The sequence below is a fragment of the Pelophylax lessonae genome (genome assembly GCF_965119305.1).
Source record: "Pelophylax lessonae genome assembly, chromosome: 3".
Lineage (NCBI taxonomy): Eukaryota > Metazoa > Chordata > Amphibia > Anura > Ranidae > Pelophylax > Pelophylax lessonae.
Genome location: NC_138770.1, coordinates 433427681 through 433448908, shown reverse-complemented (window position 1 = coordinate 433448908; position 21228 = coordinate 433427681). Strand labels below are relative to the sequence as shown.

General features: G+C 43.2%; 1 protein-coding gene across 1 annotated transcript in view; it reads left to right on the top strand.

Moving 5' to 3' along the window:
• Nucleotides 1-4900: 4900 nt before the first annotated feature.
• SLC2A12 (solute carrier family 2 member 12) overlaps nucleotides 4901-21228 on the top strand; it is a 132309-nt gene continuing 115981 nt past the window's right edge. Inside the window, exon 1 of the mRNA XM_082249707.1 lies at nucleotides 4901-5122. Within this exon, the coding sequence (XP_082105833.1) occupies nucleotides 5050-5122 (73 nt within the window). The 5' untranslated portion in view covers nucleotides 4901-5049. The remainder of the gene's footprint in view (nucleotides 5123-21228) is intronic.

Sequence of the window (21228 nt, the reverse complement as noted above, 5' to 3'; positions counted from 1 at the left end):
ATATCTCTGTGATCTGTGGGTGTCTGGGGCAATGCAGAGGCTCCCACAGACGATTCCTTTAGCCCCAGGTCTGTATAAAAGGTAAAAACCTTTGGTTATGGAATTGGAGGAAATAATCAATGGACTACGAGTGCAGCAATGTCACCACACTTGTACTCCATTGAATAAATGGTGGCATATGGAACTTGTAGTCTTTCCTAACACATATCTGAGTGAATGAATGATATGACTTAGGACAGAGGGGGGCAGATAGAGGGTAGGGGTCTGGAGAATGGCCCCATGATTCATGTTACACTTCAGGTATCAGTGTAACATTGGCATGGTCAGAAAGGTGGAAATAGCCTTTAAGAGAAGCTACAGGTGATATTATCTAAACTATAGCAAAGAAGGATGGCGCACTGTGGCGTGCATATTAAAAATGCTGTATAGATTACTGACAAGAGAGTGTCAAGATGAACCATGGAAGTTTAATAAAGTCAAGTTATAAAAAACAAATATAATATAAATAGTCAGCCAAACCGGTCCTGGAGTATCCGGGTCTCCCTGGGGTGCTGTGGGAATCCCAAGTTGTAAAGGCATATAAAAGGGGGGAGAAGGGCGGGACTTTAAATGAAACGCACAGTGGGAATGGCCGTGCGCCTCCATCCCTAATATCAATTGAGACAATACAAAAAGGTTGGGACTTTGAATGAGAGACATGACTTGGTAAAAAATGATATCACATTTATTGATACATATAAGCAGGGCAGCCATCAGGGGGGGACAGCCCATACACATGTAAGGGGCCCAGGCGTTCCAAGGGGCCCAGCTGCCCAGGCCCCAACCAAGGAGACCGAGTAGTTGCAGCTGTAGTAACTAGCAATTGCTGAAACATAGCGGCTGAAGAGTAAGCCGATGCAGCTGAAGGGATGTCTCTTTGCTGGATTGCGCTGTCTCTTTGCTGAAAATAGGAGGCTGTCTCTTTGCTGGATTGGGATATCTCTTTGCTGAATATATGAGGCCGTCTCTTTACTTGATTGGGGTGTCTCTTTACTAAATATATGAGGCCGTCTCTTTTTTTGATTGGGATGTCCCTTTGCTGAATATATGGGGATGTCTTTTTGATGGATTGGATTCATTTGAATTTATTAAGTTATAAGAGTGTTACATAGAAGTGGGTGCACTGAAGGACTTGGTGGGATGGCCAGTAGGCGATTCAGTGGGACGGCCCTTTGGAATGTTGGTGGTCAGGCCCAGAGGGGCCCAAGCCTAAAGCTGTGTAAGGGGCCCGAAAATTTCTGATGGCTGCCCTGTAAAGGGTTAAAATTACACGGGCTAGCAAATCCACCCCGAAAATGGTAACTCAAATCCACTCAAACTATTTTCTGAGGTTTGCAGTATTGTTTTCATTCTTGCAGACATGGTACCGTCATTGAAAGTATGAATTATATTTCCTTTGAATCAACAGGATAATGCCAGCGTCACCGATTATATTAAAGATTTGGGTAAAACAGTAGTTTCTTACCATTAATAAAAAGTTAAAATTGATGCCAGGTTATTATTATTATTTTTTGCTTGCTGTGTACCATTGGAGAATTTCTTCTTCACTTCCTGTCCCGGAGATGCAACAGGAAGTTAAAGAAGATCTATCAAAGTGAGGGGAGTTTCTATCTTTATCAGTTGCCCCCAGTTGCCCACGGGTTTTCCCTTACCTCTTGTTCTGGGGACAAAATTTAGCATTTTACTTCACTTATTTCCCCAGTGGGCAAATAAACAGCAATAAAACCCGATGGAAGGTCTTACCCTTTCCCACTCTATCAAAAAAAAAAGTTTTGCCTAGAGATACATTTCCCTCTGTCATGTATACTAAAATAATATATTTTGCATGATAATAAGAACTTATCATATGATGCCAACCAGTAGCAGATGCTGGAAAGTGATTAGAAAACCAGATTGATGCAACTGATGCATGCATAGTAATGTTTTGTTTTATTTGTAGCACCATGACAGTTTTTCTGGTAATCTGATTCCTATCGTAGAAGTTATCCTGCCAACATTTGTGATCATAGCAAACCTACTGCACGACAATAGAGTCAGTGTCCAATGCATTTTCATATGCCAGCTTATTTATTTGCAATATCTATCTATCTATCTATCTATCTATCTATCTATCTATCTATCTATCTATCTATCTATCTATCTATCTATCTATCTATCTATCTATCTATCTATCTATCTATCTATCTATCTATCTATCTATCTATCTATCTATCTATCTATCTATCTACTTGCTAATTTGTGTGTGTTATTTATTTATTTTATTTACAGGTACTTATATATCACCATCAATTTACACAGCGCTTTACATACGCATTATACATTCACATCAGTCCCTGCCCTCAAGGAGCTTACAGGTACAGGAGTTGTAAAGTCAGAAGGTTTTTTTATCTTAATGCATTAAAAACCTTCTGTGTGTAGCAGCCTCCCCAGCAACCCCTAATATTTACCTGAACCCCCTCTCTATCCAGCGATGTCCACGAGTCTCTGGGCCATCCAGGACTTTCCCCCCTAATTGGCTGGGACACAGCAGCGGCGCCATTGGCTCCCGCTGCTGTCAATCAAAGTCAGTTAGCCAATCAAGATAGAGAGGGGGTGGAGCCGAACGGCATCTCTGTGTCTGAATTGACACATAGAGCTGCAGCTTGGCTCGGTTGCCCCCATAGCAAGCTGCATGGAGCGATGGATGTAAACGGACATGTGTGCATTTACACCCGCCAATAGACCTGCACGGTTCTGGATAAAATGAGAATCACGATCCCCTCATGATTCTCAGGGTAACATCATCGTTTACATTATACAAAAAAATTGGAATAACTTTAGGGTCCTTTCACACGGCCGCTCCGTGTGTCCGCAAATCATCCCATCCGTTTGCGGATGATTTGCGGACATAATGTAAGTGAATGGCACTGCGGGTGTCAGCGGAATACCATCCGCTGACACCCGATTTTCCTCCTGTCAGTTCTGTTCCATTTTTACGAATGGAACAGAACCCCATTTTTTCTTCCGTGTAAAAAACGGAAAGGAAGGAAAATCGGATGTCAGCGGTGTCATCCGCTGACATCCGCAGTGCCATATACTTACATTATGTCCGCATATCATCCGCAAACGGATGGGATGATATGCGGGCACACGGAGCGGATGACAGAAATGTCATCCGCTCCGTGGAAAAAAAAAGTCCCGCAGCGGACTTAAGCAGCGGAGCGGCCGTCTGAAAGGAGCCTAACTGTTTAGTTTTTTTTTTTTTTTAATTCAATAAATTGTATTTTTTCCCAAAAAACTGTGTTTGAAAGACTTCTGCACAAATACATTGTGAAATAAAATATATATATATATAATGTTTGGGGGTTCTAAGTAATTTTCTAGCAAAAAATACTGATATTAACTTGTAAGCAACAAGTGTCAGAAAAAGGCTTAGCTTTTAAGGCTCCATTCACATATAGGCGTCTCGGATCGCCAGCGATTCTGCCCACGATCCCGAACCATTGCAAGTAGCAGGACGCCCGTGCGTGCAACGAATCGCGGTAAAACCACGCAAATAGAATCACGGGACGCCTGTCGCTGAAAAAAAGTACAAGAACTTCTTTTGGGCGATAAGCGTTCCATGATTCTGTTTGCGCGATCTTACCCCGATTCGTCGGGCGACAATCGAGGCAAAATTGCGCCGCGTTTGGGGTGCCATTGCAAGTCACAGGAATCGCACGCCCGTGCGATTCTGCCCGTGAGCCAAGACGCCAATATGTGAATGGAGCCTAAGAGGTTAAACTGCCCTCATTTATAGATGGAATTTCATTCCTTTGATCTAAAAGAACAAAATGATACATTGTAAAGCATTGTGTTTATTGTTATGTCGCAGCCTTAACAATGTTGATAAGCATTGGCAGGAGGCTCTTTTTTTTTTTTTTTTCTTTTGACAGCAGAGTGAGCAGAGAACGGCTCTGTAAGAATCATGGACATGCCGTTTTAAGATCGTGGGGGGGGGGGGGGGGGGGGGGGGGTGAAACGAGATTGCGATTTTTTAACGATTAATTGTGCAGCTTTACCTGCTGACATCTGATTCAACCCAATCCTATCCGCTAAACGACGGATGTAAATGGACAGACATTCTGTTTCCATCCGACCTACCATACAGGAAAGCGGGCTGTGTCCATGTCCATTCTGCATTAGCGGACCGGACACGGACCTGTCATCCGCCTGCTCAGCAGGGATTTGCAGGGAGATCCCCCGCTGGTGGAGTCTGCCATTGTGAAAGAGCCCTAAGAGGAATTAAACAGATTGTTGTCATTGCATCCCAATTATTTGGTTCATCACGAGCAGGGCCCCCCTAATCCTTTTGTCTTGCATCCCCCTTTTTTTTTGTAACGCGCAACTTAAATTGTTGGTGTTGTATAAATCCTGTATAATAATAAATATAATATCTTTCCGGTGCTTTATGCAGATTCATTGAGATTGCTGAGATTTTGTTTTAATTAATGAATTATTATTTTATTTTTTTTGCAGATAGGAAAAAAAATAAAAACAAAAATCTTAATAGAAGGGAAATAATGATCGTGAGTCAAGGTTAAATAAAAGACCATTTAACCCCAAACAAGTTTTAGATGCCTGAAAAAGTTTTGGATGCAGAAGAATCCTGGCTGTAACAGTGGAGCTGGTTCTTAGGTAACCTTTAAATCCTGCTCTAAAAGTTTCCTAAGCCGACATTAATGACAAAAAGAATGCAAATGAAGTCAATGTAAATGCTGCAGGTTTCAGGCAGTTTTTGTGTTAGGCAGAGCACACTATGCTGCTGGCCCAGGCCCCGCCCTCCCGCCTCTCTGATAGGTTGCTAAGAATAGTTGCAGTCTGTGTCACTGAAGGGCAAAGTATTTTGAAATAGAAACAAAGTTGTTCTCAGCAGCAGTCTGGATCATGCTATGATGTGCAAGGTAAGATCACTGTCCGCTGCTGCCAAGGGGAGCGCATCTTCATCATAGATCTCCGTATGACCTGGAAAAATTCCCACCACCAGGAAAAATGCTTCCAGAGAACACTACAGAGGACCTTATCCTGCAGCAATACGGCCACAAACCAGTCCCTAGGCAAACAGGTAACACCATCCTGAGTGACAGCCAGAGTACACACTGTTCTGAATCTGTGCCGGGTCTGGGAACGTCTCCATTACTTTTAATTGACAAACAGATTGGAACACAGGCTTCTGTTTTAACTGATGGGAAGTTTGTATTGAGTTGTTTATAAATATTAGATTGTTGTTGTTGTTATTATTATTATTATTATTATGCAGAAGGGGTCTCCAAACTTTCGAAAGAAAGGGCCAGTTTACGTTCGTTCAGACTTTGCCTAGTGGGGGGTAAACAATGCCAGATTTTTGATATTACGGGGAGAAATAGTTGGTGCCAGTGGAAGGATTTATGCCCCATAGTTGGTGTCAGTGGAAGGAATTATGCCCCATAGTTGGTGTCAGTGGAAGGAATTATGCCCCATAGTTGGTGTCAGTGGACGGAATTATGCCCCATAGTTGGTGTCAGTGGACGGAATTATGCCCCATAGTTGGTGTCAGTGAAAGGAATTAAGCCCCATAGTTGGTGTCAGTGGAAGGAATTATGCCCCATTGTTGGTGTCAGCGGAAGGAATTATGCCCCATAGTTGGTGTCAGCGGAAGGAATTATGCCCCATAGTTGGTGTCAGCGGAAGGAATTATGCCCCATAGTTGGTGTCAGCCGAAGGAATTATGCCCCATAGTTGGTGTCATCGGAAGGAATTATGCCCCATAGTTGGTATCAGTGGAAGAAATAGTGCCTCATTGTTGGTGTCAGTGGCAGGATTTAGTCTAAACGCCATATTCCCCACGCACACATTCATGGGAATGGCTATAATAATGCTGGGTGCTGTAATGACCACCGTCTGGAAACCACTGGCTGGAAACCACAGACAATCTGAATGAGATTTGTCATCAGCACACCAAGACACCAAGAATGGGGCATAATTCCTGCCACTGACACCAACAATGGGGCATAATTCCTTCCACTGACACCAACAATGGGGAATAATTCCTGTCACTGACTCCAACAATGGGGCATAATTCCTTCCACTGACTCCAACAATGGGGAATAATTCCTGCCACTTTGAATGAAGAAATGTCATCAGCACACCAAGAATTCCTCAGAAGGGTCCAAAGTTTTATTCACATGGTCACACAGTACACATACAGCAACATTTCGAAGCCATGCAGGGCCCCTTCATCAGGCAAGTGAAGGGGACTCCCAAACGTTGCCGTGTGACCATGTGAAAAAAGCTTTAGACCCTCCTGAGAAATACTTGGTGTGCTGATGACCTTTCTTCATTCAGAGTGGCAGGAATTATTCCCCATTGTTGGTGTCTGTGGAAGGAATAGTGCCCCTTTCTTGGTGTCATTGACAGGAATAATGCCTCACGGTCAAGATAAAGGCAAGTAAAGGGGCGCATCCGGCCCCAGGGCCGCAGTTTGGAGAACACTGTTATACAGGATTTATATACCGCCAACAGTTTGCGCAGCGCTTTACAACATGAGGGTAGACAGTACAGTTCCAATACAATTCAATACAGGAGGAATCCAATGTAGAATACCATCAGGCTGACCCATAGCGAAAAGGATGTTGGTAGTGAAGATGAAAATCGTCTTAGACCCCTTTTACATGAGCCGTGTCTGGTCTGAGCAGCAGGGATCTGTGACCGAATCCCCCGCTGAACCTATCCCCATGCAGAACAGACGGAAGTCCACTGTTACATTTTTTTGCCGCTGCAGGTATTTTGTTACTCTTATCTGATCTATGGGTGGACAGATGTAAACAGAATTGCGTCCATTTACATCAGACTGCTTCTGATCTGTCACATTTAGGTCCAAATAAAGGGAAAAGGACGCACAGATCTGAGTACATCTGCCTGCCCATAGACTTAAAAGGATAGTTCACCTTTACAAAAAGCCTGCCTATGCAGGTAAGGGACGTTTGTAGATTAAAACAAACTGTGTAGAACTGACTAAAGATGAATAATACCATTGTAGGCCTTTACATACATTATGAAGCCTGACTGGAATACTCCCAGGACGTTGCTAAGTGAGGCCTAGTCATTACTGCTCATATTCACCATCACAGGAGTGAGCTCTTTCTCTGATTGAGACCCCCTCACATACTCTTTCTCTCCCCTGATACAATAGCTCTTAGCTCAGCATTTGGGAGCTCACTCCTGTGATGGTGAAGATGAGCAGTATTGACTAGGCCTCACTTAGCAATGTCCTAGGAGTACTAAGCAACATCCTGGGAGTGTTCCAGTCAGGCTTCATAAGGTATGTAAATGGCCTACACCTATAGCAAGGGCGTTATTCAACTTTAGTCAGTGCTGCACAGTTTGTTTTTATCTACAGACGCCCCTTATCTGCATAGGCAGTTTTGTGGTAATTTTGAACTATCCCTTTAAGCTGGGTATACTCTAGTGGAATTTTAAACAATAATTTGTACGATAATTCTCAGATCTATGGCTGCCCAGGTGCAAACAGACTTGTGTCCGTTTACATCAGGCTGCCTCTGATCTGTCATGTTTAGGCCCAAATAGAGGGAAAAGGACCCAGAGATCTGGGTACATCCACCTGCCCATAGACTCAAGTTGGGTATACGCTAGTGGCATTTCAAACAAAAATTTGTATGAAACTTCACAGCTCTATGGCTGGCCAGGTGTAAACAGACTTGTGTCCGTTTACATCAGACTGCCTCTGATCTGTCATGTTTAGGCCCAAATAGAGGGAAAAGGATGCAGAGATCTGGGTACATCCACCTGCCCATAGACTTACGTTTGGTATACGCTAGTGGCATTTCAAACAAAAATTTGTATGAAACTTCACAGCTCTATGGCTGGCCAGGTGTAAACAGACTTGTGTCCGTTTACATCAGACTGCCTCTGATCTGTCATGTTTAGGCCCAAATAGAGGGAAAAGGACCCAGAGATCTGGGTACATCCACCTGCCCATAGACTTAAAATGGGTATACGCTAGTAGGATTTTAAATAAAAATGTGTACCAAAATTTCCAGTATATTCAAACGTTCAATACTAATTCAAGATTTTGTTTGCTTTTAACATTAGATTTTGGAATAAATGGACTTTACCGGATGAAAAGCAATATACACTATTAGAAATTTGTAAACTAAAGAAACATTTTCCATCTTGCTCCTTTTGAAAATGAATGCCGATTTGACCCTACACATGGTTAGAAAAACAAATGAACATTCTTACTATGAAAAATATTGAATGAAATTCTACTAGTGTATACCAAGCTTTACATAAAGTTTCTGCTCAGATCCACCTGAAAAAAAACGGACAGATCGGACCACCTGGTGTTAAAGGGACCTTAACCACTTGCCCACCAGCCGCCGTACATATACTGCAGCAGGTTGGCAGGTTCCCGCGAAACGACGTACCCGTACGTCGCTTCGCGGGAGCGCTCATGGGGGCCCATTCACCAGAGGGGAAGCTGATCTGTGCCTCCGGGCACCCGTGATCGCTCCCCATGGAGACAGAACAGCAGTCTGCCATTGTAAACTCGACAGACCGCTGTTCTGTCAGCAATGAACACAGGGCTCCTGTGTTCCTCCTATTTAGGAACACAGGTCTCTGTGTTCATTCCATAAGTCCATCCCCCACACAGTTAGAAAGCACCCCCCAGGGACCCATTTAACCCTTTGATCACCCCTGGTGTTAACTCCTTTCCTGCCAGTGTCATTAGTACAGTAACAGTGCATATTTTTAGCATTGATTACTGTAGTAATGTCACTTGTACCCCCAAAAGTGTAAAAAATGTCAGTTAGGTGTCTGATCTGTCCGCCGCAATGTTGCAGTCCCGCTAAAAATTGCTGATTGCTCTCATTACTACTAAAAAAAATAAATAAATAAATAAAAATGACTAAATTTTCCTCTAGTTTGTAGACGCCATAACTTTTGCGCAAACAAATCAATATACTCTTATTGGAATTTTTTTTACCAAAAATATGTAGCAGAATACAAATTGGCTTAAAATGATGAAAAAATGTGTTTTTGAAATGTTTTTTTATTGGAAATGTTTTATAGCAGAAAGTAAAAAAATTATTATTTTTTTTTTTTTTCAGAACTGTTGCTCTTTTTTTGTTTATAGCCCAAAAACATAAAAATTGCAGAGGTGATCAAATACCACCAAAAGAAAGCTCTATTTGTGGGTTAAAAGAGGACACAATTTTTTTGTTTTTTTGGGTACAGCGTCACACGACCGCGCAATCGTCAATTAAAATAACACAGTGCTGAATTGCAGAAAAAGGCTTGGTCATTAAGGGGGAAAACCTTCTGGTCCAGAAGTGGTTAATAATGATTACCAAATTCAGTGAACCTGTATTTTTGCCATATTACAGATGTATTTGATAGCAGGGAATACTAGGATTTCATGCTTACTTCTAAGTGCCTGCCCCAGTGACGACTACTGGATCTTGCTTGTGGACCTTGTCCTTCCCCCTGCTTACTATAGTGTGATTCAGGGGTCTGAACAGCCAATTGCCAAGCTTGAGTACTGTCACATGGAAAGAGTTGAAAAATGCGCATTAATTTTTGGGGTCTTTAGTGCCTGCTATCTAGGGTACACATTACTAATTAAAGCATAACTAAAGGCAAAACATTTTTTTTTAGGCTTGGATAGGGTTGTAAGTTTCACAGAACCCCCTTTATTGCTGTCCCAATTAGGAATATTCACTGTCTCTAATTCTCCTGATCACCATTGTATCCAGTGATAAAGGTAAATTCAAAATTCTACCAGAACAGGAATAGAGGGGAAATCTTTCAATGGGCACACTTATTCCCATGACAACTGGCTGGTACACATAGGGTGAATATCGCCAGATTCAACAGAAACCGGTCAACGTTTGGCCCGTGTGTACATCAACCTGTCCAACAGAAGCCAGCCGAACGGGGCTTGCTGGAAAACCGGCATCCATTTGGCATTCAGTCAGTGACTGCCAGGGCTGACCGGTGTGTTCTGGCCAGTCCCCCTGTCAGAACACAATGGCTCAACAAGGAGTTTTTTTTTTTTTTTTTTTTCATGCCGTTGAGTTGAACAAAAAAAAACTGATAGTGTGTACCAGGCTGTAGAGGGGATTTTTCACACATTGGAAACATATCCTCTCATTTCCTGTTGAGTGTACAGAACAGGGAGTAAAGGGAAACCGAATGAGACAGAGATGACAGCCATTTTAACCACTTAAGCCCCGGAAGATCCTTCCTGACCAGGGCCTATTTTGCGATTCGGCACTGCGTGACTTTAACGGACAATTGCGCAGTCGTGCGACGCTGTACCTAAACGAATTTGACGTCCTTTTTTTCCCACAAACAGAGCTTTCTTTTGGTGGTATTTGATCACCTGTGCGATTTTTTGATCATGCGCTATAAACAAAAAAAGAGCGTAAATTTTGCAAAAATAACAATATTTTTCACATTTTTTTATATGAAATTCCCCAAAAAAAATGTAAAAATCAAAATTCTTTAACATTTTAGGCCAATTTGTTTTATGCTACATATGTTTGGTAAAAAAAAAAATCGCAAAAAGCGTATTTTAAATTGGTTTGCGCAAAAGTTATTGCGTTTACTAACTAAGGGAAAAATTTTTGTCATTTTTTTTTTTAAACAAGTAATGGCGGCGATCTGTGATTTTTTTTTGCGGGACTGCAACATTGCGGCGGACCCCTGACTGACATTTTTGACACTTTTGGGGTTACCAGTGACATTACTGCAGTAATCAGTGCTATACATATGCACTGTTACTGTAAAAATGACACTGGCAGGGAAGGAGTTAACTTTATTTGAGAAGGAGGGCTTAAGTGTGTCCCTAGGGGCGTGCTTCTAACTGTGATTGGATGTGGCTTGAGGTATAAGAACAGAGATCAACGGTCCTACATAGCAGAACTGTATGATCTCCATTCTTACACAGGGGAGAATGTTTACATTAGCCGCCTGCCTTTCTCCCGCTGTAACGGACAATCACAAGTGCCCGGCGGACAGCGGGTCCGCCGGGCACACGCGCGGGGGGGTCCGTGAGCGACCGGGAGCGCGCCTCCAGCGGCGCGCGCTCGCTCCCTAGAGCCTCACAGGCTAGCGACGTAGATGTACGTCGCTTTGCCTGTGAGGGGCTGACTGCCGATGTAGATAGACGTGGGCAAGTGGTTAACCTGCCCCCACTCTATCCAAAATGGAATAAAAAATTTTTTGCCTTGGATATACTTTAAATTTGTCTCTGAAGTCATTGAAGAATTTAATTGTTAAGCAGGGAATACGGATCGAAAATGTGTACCGCTGTGACTGTCTTTTCAACAGAAGCTGGTCTAAGGATCGACATCTGTCGCATAGTCATGCTGCAAAACCTGCATTCCATCAGCGCATGCAGTGGCTGCAGCACCGATCTGTGTATCCTGATGGGGAGGGGGATCCTTTGCTTTCAGAATACAAAGACATGTGTTGATGCAGGGATCTGTCAAGTTTTTTTTTTTTTCATTCAATCTGCTGATTGAACAGAAAAAAAAAAAACTAAACTGTATACCCTGCTTTCTTAAGAAAAAAGTTTGGCTTCTTCTGCATTTTGATTTCAGCTGATCACAATGTTTTTATCACGTCAGGACCATGACACATATTCATGGACAGGATGACTAATGCCACATTCTCTAAAAAAGAAGTCCTCACCAGCTTCAAAAGCATCAATTCATCACTGGCCAAAGCAGCGAGATCACCAAGCCGGCCCTGGCCAGCTAAATTCTGCGCCATTTTGGCCAGCACAAAAACAACTCTGTTGGAACATATCAGTGCTCTCGCAATTCTATTGCAAGTATGACATGGCCCTTAATCTGACGCAGGAGTGGGCATGTACTGGGAATTGGCCTCCCAAATAGTGGATAGTTATTTTCTTTGTTCTGTAAAAAGTACATTTTTCCTAGCACATAATGTGACCAGGTCTCCAATAGGGGGTACAGGTAGCTCTCCTAGGGCCTGGTCCCCATCAGTTGAGCAGGGAGGCCTGGGATCTTCAGGACCACCTTTGTTCAGGCCTTGCTATCCTGAAGCAGCCTGCAGTTTCCAGCTAGTGGGCAAAATGTGACCTCCACAATGGGAGGAACCAGCTCAGCAAGCCAGCAGCAAAGAGCTAGCCAAAGGAAGGCTCAAGTCAAGCCCTTTCCAGGCCAAATAGCTTGACAAGTTCACAGCATGTAAGGTAAATAAAGAGGGTGTAGTTCCTGCTTCCCACTTCCTACTCATTGTGATTCCTTCCCTCATTTACATGCAGACTATTATTTACATGGCTGTAAAAGTGTTTCCATTCATGGTAGGGGGCCCCGTCACGTAGGCTTTAAAGTTTGATTTATAATGGCGGCCCTGCAGTACCATCACCTGAGCATTCCTTCTGCACACAGCAGTTGCATGTTTTATTCAATCATTTTTTTTCTTTTACTAATCACCAGGTATCGCTACTTATCAGATCATACCATTAGTGTCATGGGGCTGTGCCTGTAATCATGAAAATAATCATTTTTTTTGGGCACTAGTCCTGTTTTTAACAAAAAGATCACATTAGACACATACATAACACAATATAAAAATTGGCTTATGCCCATTGTAATTGCATTCATACTCCATCCTTTGTGTACTGTGTAAATGCTTGTTTTTATACTGTCTACCTCTAATGCACTGATGTCAAATACAAGGCCAGTGGGCTGAATGCGCCCCCCCTGGGCCATTTCATGTGGCCCCCGCAGCTCTCCTGCAGCTGTTGCACTCCCCTTGTCTCTGCCCCCACCTTGTCTCAGTAGTCGGCACCAGAGAGGACAAAACTCTTTTGCCAGATCCTGCGCTTCTCTGTGCAGCTGCAGAAAGGCTTGTCTTTGCCCACCCCCCCACCCTTTCTCAGCAGTCTACAGGAGAGAGGAGGGCAGAATTCATCCTACAGATCCTGCACCTCTCTGTCTCTGCCTCCCCTGGTTTCAGCATTCAGCAGACTCTGGAAGTTAAATACAGCCCTTTGGTTCTCCTCCAGACCCCACATCTTCTTCCTGGCAGTAGCACAAGGTAAGGGGGTGCATTGCGATGTAAGGAAGGGTGGGTGACTATTGACTTATGATGGTGGTGGGCTCTTGACATCTCATGTAAGGGTATAAGAGGGGTGGGGGTCAGTGGCGGCTGGTGCTCCATGGGCTGGAGGGGGGGCAGCAGATGGACTGCACCATACACCCACAACCCCCCCCCCCCCGGACCACACCAGGCCACACATCCCCGGACCATAGCATGACAGTACAAGACCCCCCTAGCATTACAGTGCAGGACCCCCAGCTCACTCACCCATCTGCAGCAGCAGCAGGCGACGGCGACAGCAACAGTGGCGGTGGCAGCTTCTTCCCTGTCTTCTGCATCTCCTTCCTCAGGACCCGCTTCCTGATTGGCCAGTAGGAGGATCCATATGACATTAGCGAATTTTCATTCGCTATTGTCACACAACTGGGTGGGCTCATGGCGCAGTGCTCTGCGACCCGAGCCCACACTTTTTTTTTAGCCTATTAGAGCCTCTGGCTCTAATCACATGGCTAAAAAAAAGCCCCATTGAAGTCCATGCGTCCGGCACCCCGCATGTAGATTAGGGGTCGGACGCATGGATGGGGGGGGGGGGAGGCGTTCCTGCACCCCCAATGCACCAGCTGTCACTGGTGGGGTTGCTCTGGACATCTAATCGTACAGACATAGCCACGACCATAATGCTGATGCGGCCCGCAATGAAATTGAATTTGACACCTCTGCTTTAATGCTTTACCATAGGGCCCATATGCACAATATGTATTTCCAAGCACTTTGCAGCTGTCTGATAGTTTGTACATGTTTTTTTCAAGTGTTTCTTGGTGCCACGGGTCCATGCACTCCCTTGTCTATAGCAACCTTTCTCACCACCACAGTGAGTAGAACAAGCATGCTTTACTGCATTTACAGACTGGTTTTACTATTTTGAGTTGAGTAACACTTTAAGTTTAGTTAAATATATTGATTTTTTAAATCAGCACCAGGGATGGTACTTACATTGAATGAAAAGTGGTTTGTGCTGGTGGTTGCTGCGTCCATTGAAATCTTCATTCCTCTGTCCACCACACACATGGATTCTGGAAGGAAGGGGACAGAGGAATGAAGATTTCAACAAACATAGCAATCACCAACACAAGAGACACGTTTCACTGAGGCCTGTCCCTGGTACTGATTTAAAGAAAAACATGTTGACCAAAACTTAAGCTTAAAATGGGTATGGAAATGAGATAAGTGTCACAGAATACAGTTGATTTTGATTATATCAGTGGCTAATCTCATGTCTATGGCAACTGCAGACAATCAGCCAAACCATTTTCATGGGGAAAAGATTAGTCAGACGGGTTTGTCAGGTCATCATTCTTTCCACAAGCTTGTGTCTGCTTCTTTGCATCTCTATGTGCACTTGGGAGAACCAAGTACGTTCATAGCACTTTAAAGAAAGTCCTCTGCACATTAATAATTAAAGTTTAACATATTGAAAATTCTTATAATCAAATATGCAACCCATTGGTGGAGTTTGATTTCACATGTAAGGTCTATAAAAAGGTATAGGTTGCTGCCATGGATGTGGTTTTTAAATACGCCTCAGTGCTTTAACTTGTAGCATGTTCGACCAGTGGCATCTAAAGCAGTGGTCTCCAAACTATGGCCCTTTGCGTGCCTTTATCAGGCCCTCAGACTCGCACTTGCACTATTCCTCCCACTCACACCAGCAATGGGGCACCATTCCTTTCACTGACACCAATGATGGGGCACTACTCCTTCTACTGACACCAATGATGGGGCACTACTCCTTCTATTGACACCAATGATGGGGCAATATCCTTCTGCTGACTTCAATGAAGGGGCACAATCCCTTACAATGACACGAATGATGGAATGCTATTTCTCCCACTGACACTAATGATGGGGCGCTATTTATCACAATGACACCAATAATGGGACACAATTCCTCCCAATGACACCATTGATGGAATGCTATTCCTTCCACTGACACCAATGATGGGGCACTATTCCTCCCAATGACACCAAAAATGGGGCACTGTTCCTCCTAATGGCACCAATGATGGAACACTATTCTTCCCAATGACAGCAATGATGGAACACTAATCCTTCAATTGACAGCGATGATGGGGCACTATTTCTCCTAATGACGCCAATGATGGGACACTATTCCTTGCAAAGACACCAATGATGGGGCACTATTTCTCCTAATGACACCAATGATGGAACACTATTCCTTCCACTGACACCAATGATGGGGCACTATTGCTCCCAATGACACCAATGATGGGACACTATTCCTTGCAAAGACATCAATGATGGGGCAATATTCCTCCCAATGACACCAATGATGGGGCTCTATTCCTCCAATACCAATGACAGAGCACTATTCCCGCTCCTACTGACCAGAGGTGCTATGTTTTGTTTTTTTTTACTCCCACTGACCGCCAAGTCAGAGGCATTGTTTACCCCCACTGACACCTGGGCATTTTCTACTCCCGGGGGGGGGGGGGGGACCCCAGTCCGGCCCCACTAATGTCTAAAGGACAAAAAACTGGGCCTTTGTTTTTTAAAGTTTGGAGACCCCCTGATCTAAAGTGTCAGAGACATGAGGTGACAGCATCCTGATGTGGTCAACAGCCTTATATCCTTGGAGACAGGTAGATGGCATGTTGGCTGAGCCTCCTTGATCAGATAGGTAGAAAACCTCTTTCAGTTTTTATTGTTTCCACTTGGAGTAAACAACAGAAATGGCAGCAGGAGAAGGAGAAAGAAAAAACACAGCGCCTTCTAAGTGCAGCAGAAAAGTAATTTAATGGAGGTATAAAAAAAATTACCCACAAGGGTAAGCTTGTTGAAAGCATGTAGTCTAAGTGAGGGTGTCTGACATCGCGATCTTGGGGGTCCTTGGTGGCGGTATCCCTGCTGGCTTTCACGGTGTGGGGGTTCGTCGGTGGTTGCTGCAGTATCCTGGGTCTCTGGAACGCACGGAGAGTCAGCACAGGCAGACCGTGACCTCACTTCCTGGTCGCGATGTAAAGACGTGAACGGTGATGCGTTGCGGAGCATGCGCTCCTTCTTTAAGCCATGTTAGAGTAAGGCTTTATGCCCACAGATGAGGGTTGATTCTACAGTGGATTGGTAGGGCCAAAAAGTCTTTGGAATCGTGGCGGTCGCGGTGAATGAGAGTAGTGCACAACAATAACCACAGATACACAGGTAATACTGTATGTGCAATAAGCAGAATGGGGGGTGTAATTGTACACAAGACTAAGACAGCCATGGGGGGGGCCAATATTTGGGGTATTCGATTTTTAATGTTGGGGGTGAAATATGAGTTTGTGTTTCTAAAATAAGTGCTAAAATTTAAAAATGGAGCATATGGGGGAAATGTAGGGAGAAATAAGAATACAATTAAAAAATAAAAATAGCGATGTGAGAATAAATTAAACTTACAATATAAGAAGATGTTATAGTGTAATGATGGAATAAAAAATAGAAAAATATATATATAAAATATATGTATGAAAAAAATAAAATAAAAATAACAATGACAATAGGAACTGATCATATGGGGTAGCAGCCAAACATCACTCATGGGGAGTTATATTAAAAAAAAAAATATATATACAGTATGTGGCTCTACGTATAGAGTATGGGTAGGGTTTTTGTACTGCATGCGAGCAATAATAATACAAGTGATTATCATAAATTTTCTCTAGATGATCTACCACTGTAGGTAATTATATTTAGAATAGTGCTATCTGGTACTAAAACAGATCTATTCTTACTATGAAACATCTTATACTATGGGTGGGGTACTTTTCCAGAGCTACTTCTACCTCCTCCACTAGCATCCACTACAGTGAGCAGAATCTACATTGACTTTCCGTGCTATATCCCCCTAAGCTGTTGTTCCCTTATACCCACAGCCTGTTTAGTGACTTAAGGCCTGTACACACGAGTGGAAATTCGGCTGGGAATTTTCATCCGACGACTGATCTGCCGATTTTCGGCTTGTTAGTATGATGCTTCCGACAACCGACTCCGACTTTTCGGCCAAAAAAAATCCTGATGTGCAGGCTATAACATTTTTGTCGACTGTCAAAATACGGCTGATTTTCGTCTCATTAGTACAGATTTCGATAGGGAAAAATCTTATGAGCAAGACTAGGCATGCTCAGAGATGAAAGAACACATAGAAAGCAATCCAACACATGACATCACTTCTGAAGTAGAATTCTGAATTCGTGTGCAGTCTAGAGCACATTCCAACCAACAGACACCACTCTGGACAAAAGACGGACGGCCGGTCGGCGGAACTTCGTTGCGTGTGTACAAGGCTTTAGTGAACTCTTTTTGTGCCAATCACCGTGATTTTTATGGCAGCAGGAGAAGCTACAGAGCAGTTGGATAGTGCCTGCGAGGCCAACTGCTCTCTTGTACTTCCAGTATTTCTGAGAGACATGTCATGTCATGACGTAGGCACAGAATGAATGTTATTTCTTCTGCTTTGTCAGGTGGTAGAATGAACAAGGCTAACTGCTTTATGGATATCATGCCCTAAAACAAGACTTACATCTGTAAATTGTCTTGTATTAACCACTTCAGCTCTGGAAGATTTACACCCCTTCATGACCAGGCCATTTTTTGCGTTTACGGCACTGCGTTACTTTAACTGACAATTGCGCGGTCCTGTGACACTGTACCCAAATAAAATTGATGTCCTTTTTTTTCCCACAAACAGAGCTTTTTTTGGTGGTATTTGATCACCTCTGCGTTTTTTTATTTTTTGCACTATAAACAAAAAAAAGCGACAATTTTGAAAAAAAAAAGCATTTTTCACTTTCTGCTATAAAACCTTGCCAAAAAAAAAAAATCAAATTTCTTCATAAATTTAAGACTATATGTATTCGGCTACATATTTTTGGTAAAAAAATCCCAATACGTGTATATTGATTGGCTTGCACAAAAGTTATAGCGTCTACAAACTATGGCATATATTTATTATATATATATTTTAGATGACGGCGATCAGTGACTTGTAGTGGGACTGCGATACTGCGTCGGAAAATCTAACCAGTGACACTAATACAGTGATCAGTGCTAAAACTATGCACTGTCACTGTACTAATGACACTGGCTGGGAAGGGGTTAACATCAGGGGCGATCAAAGAGTTAACTGTGTTCCAAGCAGGTGTGTACTAGGAAAAGGCATAGATCCATGTCCCTGCCTTGGACAGCAATCTGCCTTGTTTACATAGGCAGACTGCCATTCTGCCTGTATGACGAACAATTGGTGGGTGCCGATTGGAAGATTCATTGGAAGACATAGAGTCCGTAGTACCCACTGATCAGCTCCCGCTGTGAATAATTACAGTAAGAGCAGGCTGCCAGCGGCGCACCTGCCCGCCTCCAACCCAGAAGTGCTGGATCACGTACTAACTAGGATGTTCTAGTGAAAACTGACTTCATCTTCCAAATCATTTGGTGGAGGGGGGCGGGCGTGGTTATGGTATAGGGTTGTTTTTCAGGGGTTGGGCTTGGCCCCTTACTTTCAGTGAAGCAAACTCTTAAGGCCTCAGCAAACCAAGACATTTTGGACAATTTCATGCTCCCAACTTTGTGGTAACAGTTTGGGGATGGCCTCTACCTGTTCCAACATGACTGCGCACCAGTGCACAAAGCAAAGTCCATAAAGACATGGATAAACAAGTTTGGGGTGGAGGAACTTGACTGGCCTGCACAGAATCCTGACCTCAACCAGATAGAAGACCTTTGGGATGGATTAGAGTGGAGACTGTGAGCCAGGCCTTCTCGCCCACATCAATGCCTGACATCACAAATGCGCTTCTGGAAGAATGGTCAAACATTCCCATAGACACACTCCAAAACCTTGTGGACAGCCTTTCCAGAAGAGATGAAGCGGTTAGTTGCAAAGGGTGGGCCAACTCAATATTAAACTCTACAGACTGAGACTGGGCTGCCATTATCCACTTTAAGACCGGAAGATTTTGCTGCTTAATGACCAGGCCCTATTTTGCGATTCGGCACTGCGTTACTTTAAAGGACACTGTACCCAAATAAAATTGACGTCATTTTTTTCCCACAAATAGAGCTTTCTTTTTATGGTATTTGATCACCTGTGCGATTTTTATTTTTTGCGCTATAACCAAAAAAATAGCGACAATTTTGAAAAAAAAAAAACAATCTTTTTCACATTCTTTTACATGACATTCTCAAAAAAAATGTAAAAATCTAAATTTTTTGACATTTTAGGCCAACTTGTTTTCTGCTACATATTTTTGGTAAAAAAAATTGCAATTAGCGTATTTCGATTGGTTTGCGCAAAAGTTATTGCGTATACTAACTACGGGAAAGATTTATGTGATTTTTATTGTTTTTTTACTAGTAATGGCGGTGATCTGCGATTTTTTTTGCGGGACTGCGACATTGCGGCGGACAGATCGGACCCCTAACTGACATTTTTGACACTTTTGGGGGTACCAGTGACATTACTACAGTAATCAGTGCTAAAAATATGCACTGTTACTGTAATAATGCCATTGGCAGGGAAGGGATTAATACTATTGGTGATCAAGGGGTTAAATGTAAGCCTAGGGGAGGGATTCTAACTGTGGGGGGGTTGGGCTTGTGAGATGACCACAGAAACATGCGATCCTATATAGCAGGATCGCATGGTCTCTGTGATCATTGCAGGGAGAAGGATGGATGGCTGTGTTTACATCAGCCGTCCGTCCTTCTCTGTCAGAGGGGAGAGATCGCTGGTATCAGGCAGAAATCGGACCGGCCTGACACACATACTGGCTTCTGCGCTGATGAGCGGAGGCGGGAGCGCGCTCGCCCCCTAGCTCCTCCCAGGCAATCGCCGTACATGTACATGGGTTTTGCCTGGGGGAGCCAGCCTGCCGCAGTACATCTGCAGCGGCTGGACGTCAAGTGGTTAAAGTTCATGCGCGTGTAAAGGCAGGTGTCCCAATACTTTTGGTAATATAGTGTACTTTATCATTTAAAATTGAATTTGCTGCCATGAGTTATTGAACCTTATACATTCTAATTACTGTTTTCACCCACAGAATGTTAGTGTTAAAGCGGAGTTAAATCGCTGAGAACATTTTGGTGGCCCCAGGAGCTTTTTCCATAATGTGTGCACAGCATATCTGCACATTATGGCATATGTACCCCAGCACTGCATTTCTGTGCTCCCTATATCGCCAGCGATTCCATCTTCTCTTGGAGTGTCTTCATCCTGGCACAGAATCATGCCAATAATGTACACTGAGTTGTTGTGCATGCGCGGCTCAGTGTATTCATACAGAAAATAAATGCTGACAGGCAGAGAGATCCATGTATAGCAAAAGACACATACACAATCACTTCTATACAAAAAAAAAAAAAAAAAAAAATTGCTCAAATAACTTCACTTTAACATAGGCCCATGAGGTTTGCAGCACTAACTTGTACATTTTTACTAGGGCTATTTCCTTAACTCGATGGATATTTGAGAAGAGTTTGACTTCTGCATTTGTGATCTACATCATTCCTGAAAATAGATTAGAAATTGCTGATTTAAGTCCATGTTCTCATCTGAACAATTAACTGGCTTGTCCAGTAAGGCAGTAATAAGAGCCCTGACGTTATACAAAATGCAATAACCTATAGTGAGCAATCCCATTTCACATTCCAGAAGTTAAGAGTAGTAAATACTGCTAAAAAAAATATTGCTGATTGCTTAGTATTGGCTTCTGAAATTTGTACTATGAGATAATACTTAGTGTTTTTTTTTTTTATCTTGTCTCATCTGCCAGTGCAGAGCACCATCATGCACATATCTGCATATTGGGGAGTTCTGTGTTTTTCTTAACCACTTTACCACCGGAGGATTTTCCTGCTTTACGTCCAGGCCACTTTTTGCAACTTGGCACTGCGTGACTTTAACTGACAATTGCGCGGTCATGCAACGCCGTACCCTTCCTTTTTTCCCCACAAACAGAGCTTTCTTTTGGTGGTATTTGATCACCTCTGCGCTTTTCATTTTTTGCGATATTAATAAAAAAAGAGCAAAAATTTTGC